The sequence below is a fragment of the Vulpes lagopus genome, chromosome 2 (genome assembly GCF_018345385.1).
Source record: "Vulpes lagopus strain Blue_001 chromosome 2, ASM1834538v1, whole genome shotgun sequence".
Classification (NCBI taxonomy): Eukaryota; Metazoa; Chordata; class Mammalia; order Carnivora; family Canidae; genus Vulpes; species Vulpes lagopus.
In genome coordinates this window covers 87,931,038-87,947,496 of record NC_054825.1, presented here as the reverse complement: position 1 = coordinate 87,947,496, position 16,459 = coordinate 87,931,038, and the positions used below count along the sequence as shown (strand labels likewise).

Below are 16,459 nucleotides of genomic sequence, written 5' to 3'. Positions count from 1 at the left end.
AAATCTTTAAAATAAATAAATAAATAAATAAATAAATAAATAAATAAATGTCTGGCTCAAATTGTTTACTTCGAGATGTTGAGATAAGCTTTCATTATTAGCGTGTGCAAATTGCCTCATAGAAAGTTTGCATTTAAATCTACTCCTAAATTATTTATAGAGCTGACAGTTGGAAAACCTACTGTACCCTGTCCTAGACGCCAAAGGTCCCCGTAGGTTGTCTGAGTGATTCATGTGGTAATCTGATAGGGTGCACACTTCACTGCTCCTACCCGGTCAGGGCTGCTTTAGAACATGACACGGTTTAGAGCGACTCTTCTCACTGCTGTGTCACCTTTGTCTCTGTTGGTGGCTTTCCATGTTTGCACCCCACTGCCAGCCAAACCAGCCAACCTCACCAGCTCCACCACTGCACACTGTTCTCTAATCATTTCTAATTTCAAGGTTCTGCCTCTCTCATTCCTCCTTCCAGGCTGGAAGGGTGGGGTCAGGGCAGGAAAGGTACACATGGCAACCAAAAAGTCACAGTGCTCACTGTGGCCTTTGAGGCAAAAAAACTGATGGCATTTGAAATTACTTCCTACTCTTGGCTGGCATTTTACACAGATGGCAAATGGGGCAATTACACGCCTGGGTGGGTTGAGGGGTCTGTCTAATCCTGTGTCTTGTCACGTTTAACAATTTTTACTGAATCAAAGACTTCCATTTGAGTGAAACTCCTTTTTAAGGATGTCAGCATATATTAAAACAGGAAATATTATGTCTTTTGGCAAGGACTTTCCAAACGTATTCAATCTATCCATTTAATTCTGGGGTAGAAACATAAATAAATCTTTCTGAATTAATGGATATTTGACTTAGGAGTTCCCAAAGAAGATGATGATCCCAGAACTTCCTTTAGTAATATATTCTGGTGCCTCCCAGTTTTTTTGCTTTTTAAAAATATTTTATTTATTTATTCATGAGAGACACACGGAGAGAGGCAGAGACATAGGCAGCAGAGGGAGAAGCAGACTCCCTGTGAGGAGCCTAATGCAGGACTCAATCTCAGGACCCCGGGATCATGACCCAAGCCAAAGGTAGATGCTCAACCACTGAGCCACCCAGGGGTCCCCTGCCTCCTAGTTTTCATAGTTAACATTTCTTTAATGTCTGACTTGAATTGTTCCTGAAATAATACAATTTTTTGTCCTTTTGTCATTAGTGATGAGTAAATTTCTCACTACCCTTAAACGTTAAGAACTTTATTAAGTTCTTAACAAAAGAGGCAATAAGTGAGTCATAAACCTGGTGTAGATCCACCTGGGGGCTGTTATCCAGAGACTGCCCCTCCAGCCATTTCAACCATTAGACACCCACCTCACCAGGCAAAGGGTGAGGGTGCTGGCCAGGAGGCAGCTGTGGCAAAGCCCTTGTATAAGGCCATGTCTTTCGTTCTATGGGTGCTTATCAACTCCCAGTAAACGTACAATTGAAGCAAGATTATTTATCTGATTCCTCTATGCCTGACATCCAGCAGGGGTGAGGTGGTAGGCAGGGAGCAGTTATTGGCACATATAATGACAACAGAAGTTTCAGTTTGACAGCCTGACAGTGAGAGAGGAGACAAAAAACAAAAAACAACAACAAAAAAAAAACCACACACACACGGTAAGGGATGCAGACAAAAATCTGTGCAGCAGGTCTGGTTCAAAAGTCTGATAAGAGTGTATTCTATTGTAGATTTTCATGGGGAAAAATGTTGAATTAAGATGTTTTATTACACCAACAATTACATTTCAAGAAACAGGCTTTCCCCAAAAGGGATTTTTCCATGGCAGGTTTACTGTAAAGATTACTGTAAAGATTCGCAATTTTATACACGAAGTGCCCTGCACAAAGTAATTCTGACCCTGCTGCTGGGAGTGGTAGATTTATATGGCTCTGGGATCTGGGTGATTAAGGTGTATGTTTCATAGTTGCTAAATAAATATAGTTTGAATTAATGTAATAGCTTTTCAAGCAGCCCACTTATGATTTTCTAAGCTAATTGGAGTGCATACCTAGCATGGATACTGAAAATCTCAATGTTTCCTCCAAAGCTAATTTAAACCATTCTGTTCTTCTATCTTGGCCATAGAGGAATTCTGATTCAGTGGTACAGGTAGTTAATTTATTTGATCTTCTTTTACATAAATGAAGATTTTCCTCATCAAGGGCCCATATCACAGAAGTGTGGAATAGCTAGTCAATAGAGAATTTGTTTTTGTGCAGACATATCCATAGGTCTCATGAATAATGGGAAATATATTAAGTTGGAAGTCCAGCATAAGTGTGTAACTTACTTTGAAGGAGAGTTGTGAGTCTAGTCCCTGAATGGACCAGTTAGCCTGCTTGGCTGCTTGGCAGCAGATGTTCCTCCAGGCCCTGTCATGGGCTTGCTGTTGGGTGTGTGTAAGGATAGGAGGTTCTGGACAAAAACACACTGCTTACCACTGACACCAACCCATCTATGCTATTGTGTATACAGGTATACACACTCCAAGGTGGGGTGGGCTGGAAAAGCATTCAACAGGACTTCCTGAATATAAAGAACAGCTGTATTTCAGAGCTTAGGTATTTCTAAATTAAAAATATAGCTGTAGGGGATCCCTGGGTGGCGCAGCGGTTTGGCGCCTGCCTTTGGCCCAGGGCGCGATCCTGGAGACCCGGGATCGAATCCCACGTCAGGCTCCCGGTGCATGGAGCCTGCTTCTCCCTCTGCCTATGTCTCTGCCTCTCTCTCTCTCTCTCTGTGACTATCATAAATAAATAAAAATTGAAAAAAAATTGAAAAAAAATAAAAATAAAAATAAAAATATAGCTGTAGGATGTAGACAGCAGAGAGGGAACCAACGGTATTCTTTTTTGGGGAGGTCCATGGATCCTCAGAGAATGCATGTACAGATGTCAGGGGTTCCCATGAGCCTCTGAAATGGAAGGCAGCATTCAGGATGTTTTTATATTTTCTGGCACCATGTTCTTTGTTTTTTAACTTTTTACTTTATATTTTGAGATTCAAAAGTGTCTTTGACTCAGAAAGAAAATCTGAAAAAAAAAAAAAGAAGGATATTTGGTGTTAGAACTTTTACAGGCACTGGTGCTTTGCATCATTATATGATTTTCGCCTTTATGGAAATGATCAAAGTAGAGGTATCATTCCAATTTAGTAGCTCAGAGTGCTTGGTGAGGTACTGCCCCAGTAAGTGGCAAAACTTTGAATCTAAGTGGTGTCTGCCATGACCTGGTCCCATTACTGACTTCTCTGTGTGATATTGGGTATGTCATATGCCTTCTCTGGGCCTGGATTTCTTCACCTGTGAATTGAGGGGTTTATACTACGTGAGCTCGTGAGGATCCTTAGCTTTAAGCTGAGCCCATACCTGTTTTCCCTAGACTACTTTAGCTTTGCCCTTAGTCCACAGGACCTGTTCTGTGTCATGGTTTCTGTGGTAACGTGAGCTTCCATCCAGGGAACATTTCTCAGCAGCTCTGTGTTTTTCTTCTACTAATGTGTCTGTCTTCATAAGCTTTTAGAGCCTTTTTCTTAAAATCTCAGTGAATTGTGGTAGATGTATGATACAAAATCCCTCTTCTAAGGTTTTTAATCAAAGTTTATTTTCTGTTACACCGTGTTAGTCTTAATGTTTGCTAAGTGCTGAGTACAGTGAGATGGACCCAGTTCTCTGCTTGTTGCTTATTAGCCTTACTCTGAATAACACTTTGGGGAGGGAATGCCTGACTCAAGTCTCTGTGATGGAAAGTTACGGGGACTTTTAACGCCCGCAGGATCGTGGAATTATGTTGGCCTTGGGGGAAATGCAGCACCCAGTACATTCCAACATATGGCTCTAGATGTTTTGCATGTCATGATTAATGGTTTTATGAGTCTCGACGCTGGAGCCTGCAGCTAACATAGCTCTCAGATGATGGTTCTCCATGATAGGATGGTCTTTCAAAGCTGGAGAGGAATGATCCATAGGGACTGCCAGTGGGGGAGGCAGTAGGTCCTCCGCCCCACCCCACACTCTGGCTGCTGGTGGAAGCAGCAGGTGCAAGACTGGCTGCATTTCACCTTTGTGGAGAGCCAGGAGTGAAGGAATAGCTGAGTCAGTTGAATTCTCTTCGGAAATACATTTTCTTAGATGACACCCCTCCATCAGTCAAGGAATGCTTGATGTCTATAAAACCATATGCTCTCTTAAACTCCCTTCTCAAAATCCTGCCTTCAGAAATGTGGTCTGATGATTAATAATCAAGTTCTTTTCTTTTCTCTTTCTTTCTTTCTTTCTTTCTTTCTTTCTTTCTTTCTTTCTTTCTTCTCTTTCTTTCTTTCCTTTCTTTTCTTTTCTTTTTCTTTCTTTTCTTTCTTTTCTCTTTAAATTTCCAGAAGTCTGTATTCTGCTCAGGCTTGCATTTCCCAGCTTTGCTGGAGTTCAGAAGTTTGAGCTGCCACCGAAGTATTGCCTGTGGAGAGGAGGCGGGGTTTTCTGCCTCCAATGGGGTGCCTTGGGTGTGGGGAAAGCCTATCGCCTTTCACTGGAGCGCTCACCCTGTAATCCAGGCAGGAGCCACGCAGCCTGTTTTATTGTTTGTGGCGTCCTGTGGATCCTGAGCTCTTCCCAGCCGGGAAAGAGGGCAAGTGGGCGCTTGATGATTCTGCGCTGTGCTGCGACAAGGGAGCCGAGCTCTTTTGATTTTCCCCAAGTCACCTGTGTGGGTGAAGTTCAAACCGGCCCCCGGGTTGTCACCGGACTTCTTTCTCCAGCCTGAGGAGTTCCTTCTGTTTGTCTGCAGCAGGCGGCTGTCCCTGCTGCTCTCTGCCCCAGCGAGTGGGGAAGGATGCCTGGGACAGGAGCAGGATTACAGTGTGGGATGCCGGGCACACACCAAAGAGTCCGAGTGCTTTGGTTCTGTTCTTCTCCAAGTCCTGACAAGTGTTCCTGAAATGAACACCCTGCTTCATTTTTAAAATTATGCCAAACCAAGTGCCACAATGTGGCTAGGATAAAAAAAATTTTTTTTGTTTGTTTATTTCCTACCCCTCTCTCCTTTTCTTTGTAATTGGGTGACATAGAAGCAGTCTCTCTGCATCATGCTGTGCCTGACTCTCAACATTGAATAAGTGGGAAGGAGCAGGTTTGTTTAAAAGGACATGGAAGGATTGTAAAACCGAGCTTCTTGTTTGCTGGGCTGTCCTTTGTAGTCGATTTTGATGTGAAAGAAGATGAAAAAGGAAGGCTCGTTCAGACTCAAGTCAAATTCAGGGTCTCTCTCACGTGCTGTGAGTTGGATAAATTTCTCCTCCTTGTCCAGGCAGACAAAGAGGCTGTTTCGCAGTGATGGAGAGCTCTCGGTCTGTGGGCAGCAGGTGGAAGCAGATGATGAAAACTGGAATTACAGAACCCAGCCCAGAAAAGGTGACTTGATTTTTTATTGTTGTTGTTTTTATTTAAACATTCTTAGAAGTTTGTGATGTAGAATTCGTTTTATATCACTGATTTCCCTTTGTGAGTTTTGGCCTCCTTAGGAGTTTTTTTGCTTTGTTTGTTTATTTTTGTGTTGGAATTGGGTGTCATTCATATGCTTACATGTCTAAAATAATAGTGCTCTTCAAACTAGATTCAGCTTGAGATTGTGTCCTTCTGGCTAGGATAAGATAGCTTCCTTCTGACAAGGATAAGATAGCTGTTGTCCTCAGCCCTCCTTCTCCTCAGCAGATCCACACATGGAAGAGACTTGTGCAAAGTTCAGTGGTAAGCCATCCTCATAGAAGGAGTCTTCTTCTCTTACAACTTGCAGTTGGGACATGGAGCTCTTTACGGAGACAGTACACTGAGAAAACTTTGGGAATCATGAATGGTCTCCTTGTGTCTCTCTTAAAGAAGATTGAGGAAGTACACAGATACTTGAATTAAACAGGTGTTAGAATGACATCAAGGAAAAGGAACACATGAAGGGCTTGCCCTTGATATTGTGGCCAAAAGGGAGTTTCTGGATTTCTTTCAAGTTCCTTTGCAGACCAGTGTTGGTCTCTGTTCTCAGAGTTCCTGTGTTTTGCCTTCCGCAGGGTAAAGAAAAATATCAATCCTGGTGGGAGAGAGGGAAATATTTCACTGATTCTTTAACACACACCCCTATTTTATATTTAGAATTTCTGGGTTCTTCCTCTTAGAATGTTTACTGTACAGGCTGAACTATTAAACTCTAAAATGTGCCCCCCCCCATTTGGTGCTGTGGCAAAGCCCAGTAGGGGAGCGCTATTTAAGTATTACAAAGGCACCTAGTCCAGACATTCCCCGTGATTGTGTTTTCCCTGTTTATCACATTCTTCCTGTGCCAAAAAAGAAACCTCGCTGAATCTTTCACAACCTGTTCTTTCCCTTCTTTTGGGAGACAAAACTGCCGAATCCCGACAGAATAAACTAAGTTAAATGCTGATGGGCGCAGTGTTTCTATCCCGCTGGCTGAGAATTTAACGCAGCTCCTGATGGATAATGTGTGTGAAACAATTCATTCTTCTCTATTACACTGGGGCACCAGAGGGACTGGTTAATGCTCTTAGGAGATGGCAATTGTTTTTATCTCAGGAAGGGTGTCAACAGTGGTCTGCTGGTCCTGAGCTTCAATATGCAGGTTTTTAGTTTAGACGTGGTGTATAATTGCCACGCAGAAAAGAGGCATGGTGCTTTCTGGTTGGAGTTGTGCAGTTTAGTAAGTCCACGAACTCTGCTCTTCTAAATCAGGAATAAGCTGCGGTTTGAGTAAATGGGTGGGTTGTAATGTTTGAAGCAAAAATGTTTCAAGGGTGGATACAGTAGTGCTGTGGTCATCAGAGGGTGTAATTTTGATTCCCTTGGCCTTTGCCAAAGGTTGTTCTTTTATGATTGTTTGGTTTTAGATCAACCGCTGTCAGGTTTCTGTTAAAGACTAGATGCGTGAGTGTGTGGCTTTAGGATTTCTATCATAGATGCTCCATCAAAATTAACATTAAAGGGAAAGACACTATGAATGTGCATGTGTTGGTTTTAGTTGGGAAATGAAGCAAATACTGTACACTTGACTTGTGAAAAATAATGAGGTTATTGTAGAGAAAAGGGGTGACTTGTAAAGGGAGGGAGGACTTGTTTATGCAATACTACAAAAGATTGTGCCCTTTATCTCTTAATGTAATAGGGGATACAGTAGCCCCATGAAGAGAAATGGAGGCATAATACAGTGTGTAAATTTATATGGTTCTTAGAAATAATTGGCTGAGGGCAATATTACAATTTCTGACATAGGGAGCTAGAGGGGAAATCCTTAAAAAGCTGCCTGTACATCAAAATTTGTAGTATTTTATTCTGTATTCACTTTTGACTTACTGAAGAAAATTGGTTTTCAGCTTTGACATACTGTCCCAGGGGCATGTCCTTGACAGTTGATCTTTATTTCCCGTAGTTCTTCCCTTTGGAGAAATACAGGAGTGACATTTGTTTATGCTTCCAGATCAAAAGAGGATCAATCTTTTTTTTTATAATAAATTTATTTTTTATTGGTGTTCAATTTACCAACATACAGAATAACACCCAGTGCTCATCCCATCAAGTGCCCCCAAAGAGGATCAATATTTCAGAAAAATGATGCAGGATTGGAGTTTTTTTTTTTTTAAGAGTATCAAATAAGCTTAAACTCTAGCATGACTTATCAGTCAATGTTGAGAATGCCCAATGTTCATGTTAGGATTTGGTTGCAAATAAACGTGCATCAAAGACATATCATTCTGATGGGAAGCGCATAGCATCTTTCTCTTACTTCATATATGTCTGCCCAGACCATATATATTTGAGACCACACACTTTCCTTTCAGCCTGCTCCCCAACTCCCCTACCTTATAGTAACATTTTTTGATCTACACAGGTTTCTAAAAACCTGCTGTCCCACCTCCCCTCCCCCACACATATACACCACCACCAAATAGTGAGAGATAGAGCCTACCTAACAAGACAGTCTTACTTCAGGGTTGTGTCCCGTGTCTTCCACACCCTCCATGGGATCTCTGGCTGCTGGGGTGTCCAGTTCTGCGGCCTTATGTCTTTCTTCCTTCCATCAACAGTTGTTGCAAGCCCAGAGTGTTTGCTGGCTCCCTGTCCACTGTCACCCAGTCACAGTGCTGTGTACAGTTAGCCCACTGAACCCTTACTAAGCATGTGGACAGTATGTTGTATGCATGTTTGTTTTATAAAACAGTTCTTTCAAGTTTCATTTGTAGTGAATTTCAAATTCTTTTTATAGTGAATCTCCATGCTGGATTGCTTCTTAGGACTAACAAAATAAAGTTTTTAAGTAGTTAACCTGTATGGGTATCTCCCAAGACACAAACCTATAGGTTTGCAGTTTAATGTTGTCACATATACTCAAGAAACTAAGGATAAAACTACAGTGCTTGAAAATTCTTTAGAGAATGCTTTTATAAGATTAGATGCTATTAATAGGCATCTTTCCAATTAGACTACTTTTCTTGAGCCTAAAAAGTAACTAGAAGATACATACCGGTATGTCCAAAGCAATTACAAATAGGTACCTGCATATTTTCTTCTGGTCCAGCACATGGCAAGTTTCAAAACTTCAAAACTATTGACGTTTGTACTCAGGAAAGTAAAAACGAATTAAGTAACAGCAGTTATCAGTTCTTACATTCGCAGTGGGATATGATCCATTTGAATGGCAGATGATGTTTTGACTTAATTAGCCATAAAAATCAAGGGTGTGAATCAGTATCCTCTTGAGTATAAATTTCTGTAATCATAAGCTGTTTTATTAGATGCCTATGTAGTAAAAAAGATAGAAGTCAGTTGTAGGTGAGACAATATGTAGCTTTTCATATTGAGTTGTGAGTGCATTTATTGAAGGAATTTTTAGTATACACCACAAAGAAATATAGCACACAGGCTATGAAGTCATGGAGTTCATACTTAAATGGAGAAGCAGATAAGACGTCTAAGGGAGAATCTAAGGAAAATGCAGGATAATTGTGAAAAGTGTAAAATGGATGAACTTAGATGAGAAGGTCCAGATAAAGAAACTTTATCTTGAGCATTTTCATGTTTTGCATGGTCTTCTGGCTGTTAGCATTGATTTGCACAACACTTAATGAGCTCCTGCTTTGTTTCTAGCACTGGAAGGTTCTCAAGGGAAACTAATGACTAGTATTTACTCTGTGCTCCCCCATCCTGCTCACATACCCTTCTCCTGTCAAATAAAACCAAAAGAGGTGGAATAATAATGGGGTAGCCTCTCATTGAGCAGAGCATGTTTTGTTGTATCTCCAGTTCTGTTCAGCTGGGCAGAGGCATGATTGATGATACTGGTATTGGCAGGTCGGTGCAGAGACGGTAATTGACATGCAAAGCCTCGATTTAAACAATCCTTTCATTCTCTTCTTCAGGACTTCTATCATATGTGCTAATAAGGTTATCAAATTTGAATCTTTTGAATTTCAGTTCCTTTCCATCCCAGGAACTGCAAAAAATGACCAGAGAATGGCTTTACTAGGCATTAAGGGTAATGAATAATCCATACACTAGATAATCAATTGTTGAGTGTGGGAGTTGGATGTATTTAAAGTAATTTCATCCCAATATCCTCCTAGTAAAATAGTTGCAGAAAACAGGAATCTTGTGCATAATTAGATTAGCAATGATTTCGGATACTACAACAGAGAAAATGGCATGAAAGACCAAAAGGAGCAAGGTCGAAATCCTGTTTCCATGTAAATAGCTGTGATTTATTTTTGATCATAAAATCTTTAAAATTATGGGATTTAAGATCATTTTCTTCATGGCATTAAAGAAACCTAAAAAATATTGGCAAACATTGCTAAGGTAGCCCCCTCAATTTGAGAGTAAAACTAGGTAAAAAAAAGCAATATTTATTCTGAGGGTCACCATGTACACTGGAAAAAGAGCTAAATAGAGTTTATCTTGAGGTCTTAATAAAGAGATGAGAAGAATATTCTCGGTGTAGTGAATGTAATGTTTTCCTTCTTACTTTCTACTGAAGCTGACATTCTGTGAAAGAGATAAACAGTGAGTGCCACTTAATATTTCATCTGGTTCATTGAAACTGCCCTTTAGTGACCTTTGATTATTTTTTTCTTTTGGAGATGGGGATCTGTTGTTTCACTGCCTTGTTTTACTGCAAAAATGATCTTATTTGTTATTAAATTGATGAAGTTCTGTTGCAATGATGTTTTTATCTAATACCCTTCCTTTACTTAGTTGTCTTAAATGTTTGTGGATTTATTTTGAGAATTAGATACTTATTTAGATGCTAAAAATAGACTATTAAAAGAAGGAGCTTACTGTCAGATGATTCATTTAGAAGTTAGTAACCTATATTCTTCATGGGAATGTCATTACTCAGTTTTGAAAACTTTTTTGAAATTGTTCTTTTCAAACAGTTGTTTTAGAAATGATTTCAAAAGACCCTGCATATCAATTAGGGTTAATTTTATAAGTCTCTTGCAGTTGTTGTAGAATATATTTATATTTCTATGTAATTTCAAGGGTTTTTCATTTAACCATAATATATTCTATCAAAGTTTTAAATAAAGGCATGTTGGTTTTTTTTTGTTTTTTTTTTTAATTTTTTATTTTTATTTATGATAGTCACAGAGAGAGAGAGAGAGGCAGAGACACAGGCGGAGGGAGAAGCAGGCTCCATGCACCAGGAGCCTGACGTGGGACTCGATCCCGGGTCTCCAGGATCGCGCCCTGGGCCAAAGGCAGGCGCCAAACCGCTGCGCCACCCAGGGATCCCCCATGTTGTTTTTTTTAATGACACTATTTCCTATGAAATACTTGAGTAAACTCCAGTCTTACCAGGTTTATCTCCTCCCGGTCTATTGTGTCTGTACCCTCTTGTCCATCCAAACTATAGTTCAGGCCTTTCTCTGCTCCTAGCTGGCCTCTTGAGGGGCCTTCTGAGTGTCTTAGACTCTTTCTTGTTATCTTCACTCTTGTCTTCCTTTGAGCCATCCTTGAGGCTATACTATAATCAGAGTAATCTTCCTCAAACCCCAATAGAATTGGGTGACTCTTGTGTTGCTCCCCAATGCCTACAAAATGAAGCCGATCTCACATATGGTAGCATGAACCTTGCACCTTCTGACCCGCCCCATCCCCTACCCTTTTTAACTCCCCAAGTAGCAAATGGATGCACTGCTCTTTTACCTGCCTTGGGGTATCTCCCATGCCCTGTGTCACCATGCTTCAGTCCCCCGCCTCTGCCTGCTGACTTTTTGCTGGACCTTTTCTGCTTTATTTAGAACTCTGTGAGTCTCTCCTAAGGGCAGAACTGATGACTCCTTTCTCTCTGTTATTTCTCCACCTTCTACAGACCTTGGTAATTATATATTTATTAGACACTGGGTGATACTTATATTTTATGTGTCTGTGTCTTTAGCTGGACTGTGAACTTTTTTAGGACAGAGACCAAGTCTTACTTATCTTTTATTTCCCAAGCCTAAGTGCTCAATAAGTGGTTATTGACTGGGTGGACAGAACTCACCTGGGACATTGTTAATAGTGCTGTTTGTAGAGGCCACTGTGCCAAACGGGGGTGGGGTACTGGTGGCTCTGTGTGCTTACTTTGTCCAATGTACTGATGAATGTCACCTTGCAAGTGCTCCCAACCCTGAAGTTTTTTGAGCATAGCAAAAGAGAGCCTTCACATTGTTGGAACTAATTTTAATGGCAGTCTGCTGTTTTTTGTTGCTCACTTAAACCGTGTGTGGATCAAATGCTTTGTAGAAAGGTTTGATCATGACTGCTTGGACCATTAAGGAAGTTGGCTTAGTGAACAGAGATGAGGTATGAGATGGGATGATGCCATGTCTGATAAGGCGAGGCAGCAGGGCACTCTTGCAGTCTTCTTTACTTGTTTTCCCCGCTTCCACCCTTCCTCTCCCCGCCTCCAGCCTCCCTTCACCCCAGGTAAGGCTAATCTTGCCAGATGAGCCTCAGTGATCTTGCAAAACATCAAATATAAGTCATGTTATGTAACTTCACTGCTTAAAGCTCTTCGGTAGCTTTCCTTCTCTGGCAGCTTGGTAACTAGTCTTTATGATGTGCTATATGGCTCTGCACCATCTGCTTCCCAGTTGCATCACCTGTGCTTTCCCCTCACTGTCCTCTAAGTCACAATAGGCCTCTTGCTGTTTGGAACATGCCATGCCGTGCAACTTGACCTTCCTCCCCACCCAGAGTCCTAGCTATGTACATTGCTCCCACCCTTTCCTTTTTCAACTCTTTGCTGAAAAGCTATCTGAGTGACCCTATGTCACCTCTGACCTCATGCTAACCTTTCTATCTCCATCTTTGTTTTTCTTCAAAGCACTTACCACCATCTAATATCTGTATACTTTATGTACATTTGACCTTGAACAAGATAAGGGTGAGGGATGCTGAACTCTGTGTAGTCAAAAATCCTCGTATAACTGTTGACTCCCCAAAAACTTAGCTACTAATAATAGCCTACTTTTGACCATAAACCTTACTTCTAACATAGAGTTTATTAAACATACTGTATGTATTACATACTGTATTCTTACAGTAAAGTAAGTGAGAGAAAAAGTCATAAGGAAGAGAAAATACATTTATAGTTCTGTACTGTATTTATTGAAAAAAAATCCACATATAAATGGACCTGCAGAGTTCAAACTCCTGTTGCTCAAGGGTCAACTGTATTTATTTTCAGTACTGTCTATATCCTAAAACTAGAATTTAACCTCTAGTACAGGAGAGATTCTTTTTTTTTTTTTTTTTTTGTATGTTTTGGTAACCAGTGTTTTCCCAAGCCTGGCACACAGCAGGTGTTCAATAAATTTTAGTTTAAAGGAGAGAATGAATGATACAAGGTCAGGAAATCTGGATGTTTTGCTTCTGTCACTTGCTAATGTGACCTGGAGCAAATCACATCAACTGTTTTTTTTTTTTTTTTTTTAAGATTTCATTTATTTATTCATGAGAGACACAGTGAGAGAGGCAGAGACATAGGCAGAGGGAGAAGCAGGCTCCATGCAGGGGATTCGATGTGGGACTCGATCCCAGGACCCCAGGATCACGCCCTGAGCTGAAGGCAGACGCTCAACCACTGAGCCACCCAGGTGTCCCATCACATCATCTGTTTAAACTCTAGCTTTCATTTCGATAAAATGGGATAATACCTATTGTACGTATGGGTAGTAGGTGCAGCTTTATTTCTTCAATAAATGAGTGTATGTTTTATAGATACTCTATCAGCTTTCCAATTGGATCTGGTTGTATTTGATGGTACTGTCTGAGGGGTTGGCAATTTTTTCACTACTGATAGCCAATCAACTCAAAAGATGTCTTTATCCTAGTTATAGAAGATACTATTCTACCGAATTTTCAGTGTAGAAATAGTGCTTTTAGAATACTTGTATAACCTAGACAACCCTACTGGAAGCTGCCACCTCCTATACATAATCCTTCAAGCAATATATACCACAGTTTTTATGTAAAATCCTGAAATGGTTAAAATACTAAATCGAAAATTGTGTCTAAATCAGTCCAACTACTCATAAATATTAATAATAGCTAACATGTAATGAGGCTTTGCCATGGCTAGACACTATTAATACATTATGTGCATGAGCTCATTTAATAAATATTGTCTGGATACTGTAAGTATTCAATAAAAATAATAGTTTGATAAATGAGGAAGAGTCATTAGGGAGAACTGAAAACCAGGCGGAGAAACTTAGATGTGGTGAGACTGGGAAACAAGTGTATGTCTTCAGAAAGAGAAAAGACATTGAAAAAGCACTTGAGCATCTTGAGGTCTTGGACAGAGTATCTTCCAGTTCAAGGGCACGTGTTCTGCTTTGAGATTCTTTGGGCATGTGCTTCATACTTCACCTGAATTTGAAGCTCTTTGAACTCTAGTTTGTCTTATCCAGTGTGGTAGTAAGTAGGTATTTCTTGCGTGAACACGTCGTCAAGGCAGTGTTCAGGGGAGACTGCTTGGTTATGGCACACAGAATGGATTGGAGTGTAGGAACTAGGATCTGGACTAAAGCCTGGTCACCGAGGGGCTGTAGAGGCTGAGAAGCTACACAGTGCTGGTTGAAGTGATTATATAGGCACATGAGGAAAAGCAGTTATGGAGCTACAGATTTTCATGTGAGGCTTTCTTTATCAAGGGAAGTTGTGGGACTTAATAGTTAACTTGTTTGTATCACACAGCATCTATGGTTTTCATAGGCATGGTTATATGTTTTCTAGCTTTATGAAATGCAGTAGTCTTCATATTGTATTTCTAACCTTCCTAATGATAGGTGGTATTTATGGTGACCACTGTCTTAGTAAATGTGATTGGAAAACTTACATGAAATCAGCATACATATTGTTCATATACAGAACTTTACATGATGTGGGGCTTAGGGGGTGGTGCAGAAGCTGGTTGTAGTGATGTCTCTGTGGTCTGGTCCTCTTCAGCCCTAGTGAACCTCTCTGTACTACTGAATTTGGCACCACAGATTGTTCTCTGTCATTTATGGCTGACATTCAATGACTGACTAGTTATAAGAGACATTAAACCAGCAGTTATTTACTTAGTTCTTGCCAGAACCCATCACCATGCTGGATGCATAACATTTTGGCTGTTTAAATATGTATGGTCCTGGGTGGGCACTTCCTTATCAGGTGTCTGAGACAGTCTCCTTGCGGAGATTTGTTAGTTGGAGTTCCCAGCTAGTGCTTTCCCCTCCCTGCCCCCTCAACACCCCACCCCCCCCTTCCTGGCCAATACACTAGACTAGACTCATTCTCAGGATTTGGGGTTGTCTTATGGATTCTTGTGTTTTGAGAGCTCCTATTGCTTGGTAGACTTGATATAGGGCAACGCCTTGAAAAAAGCCACATAGATGAGTAAGCCTGTCTCAGATTCAAGGAGAAAATGGCTTGAATTGTGAGTAACCTGGAGTGACCCTGCACACAGGGCTTTCCCTAGAGCAGGCACTCATTAAGGCTGGAGGAACAAAGAGTGACTCCACTTTGCCATTTTCATGCCCTACTACTTTTGAAAAATTGTGTTAGGGGCTGTAATGAGTGGAACATAATGGGAGAAGGTAACAGGAGATTGGGAGAGGGAAGGAGATGGGATAGGTTATAAGGAGAGAAAAGCTAATGAGTCTCCACATTTATCCATGCTGCCTTCCCTGTGCTGACAGTTTTCTGATCCCATCTTCTAAGTCAGTAATGATAGTCTACTGGGACTTGGTCAAGTTTCTGAATATGCTGTTTGCACAACCAGTTGTACATTTGCAGTATTTTGGGGTTGTTTGTTTTTGAGACATAGCTTAACAAAGTTTTGATGTATGGTAGAAAAGGTGTGGAACAAGGATAAAGGCTAGTCTATTCACTGGTTAAAATAATTTTAGTAGCATCTGTAAATTATCCGATTGGATTCAATATATGTTTATCCTTCTCTAAGAAAAACCTCATTTATAAGTAAAAGCCACCAGCCGTTGAGAGTTCAATAAATTGTATCCTTGATTTTTGTCTTTTCAGTAAACTTTAAAAGAGAGTGAGAATAAATAAATTTTATTGTTGGTACAGTTCCCTTGCTCCTATTTCTGAAAGTTCTCTTTTACTTTGTAACTGGAAACGCCTCAGCTAAAGTAGAAACTGGGTGTCGGGTGTTTCTGGATTACATTTTGAGATAAACCAGAATTCTTACCTGAACACAGGTGTGTACTGCTTCAGTGTTGATTGGTTGGCGATCATTTTACAAAGCATACAAAAGACAATTTGTGAGTTTACCTTGGTGGGTGGTTGTGGCTGGTGTTGGCTTGGTTGCTGTGGTCTTCTTGACCAGTAGTTATTTATTTACATAATTTTTTCACCAACAGAAGGTACATAGAGTGCTTTGGCTTCCTGGAAAAAGAACTTTGATTTTTACCTTAAAGTAATTTTATTTCAGAGTTAGTCAACATATTCCTACAAAAAAATCTTTTAATTACTTTTCTTCTTTACTAGCTCTATCCAATTTTTTGTCCTTAAGTAGGAATGCCTAAATGTTATTCTTTCCTAAGGATCCCACTTCTGTTTAATTTGTAAGCCATTTTTGAGACACCTTGTTGCATTTGGGGCATTCTTGTGTGCTACTGATGTTTTCTGAAGCTGGCAAGGTTAGGATTTTTCTCCATCAACATTCCTTCAGATCATCAGACCTTGATTATATCCCACACACTGGGGTATGTGTTAGTTTGTCCACTTGATCTGTGTGCTTGTGTCATTGTAACCACAGAAACGTTCTGCAGCTGATTTGATTTGATTTATTTAAACAAATTTTTAAAATTTATTTCAGAGAGAGAACGCGCACGCAAGAGATCATGAACACACACGAGTGCAAGCATGAGTGGGGGAGGGGCAGA

The 16,459-nt window shown here is 40.4% G+C and overlaps 1 protein-coding gene across 5 annotated transcripts in view; it reads left to right on the top strand.

The window, feature by feature from the left end:
• Positions 1-16,459, top strand: part of NHSL1 (NHS like 1) — a 241,304-nt gene that overhangs the window by 98,790 nt on the left and 126,055 nt on the right. For 2 of the 5 annotated variants that reach the window (XM_041737097.1, XM_041737077.1), the window contains exon 1: positions 4,554-5,438. The exons of the other annotated variants lie outside the window; for them this stretch is intronic. In XM_041737097.1, the coding sequence (XP_041593031.1) occupies positions 5,246-5,438 (193 nt within the window). In that variant the 5' untranslated portion in view covers positions 4,554-5,245. Of the gene's footprint in view, positions 1-4,553; positions 5,439-16,459 lie in introns of those variants that run through there. 5 annotated transcript variants of the gene reach the window in all.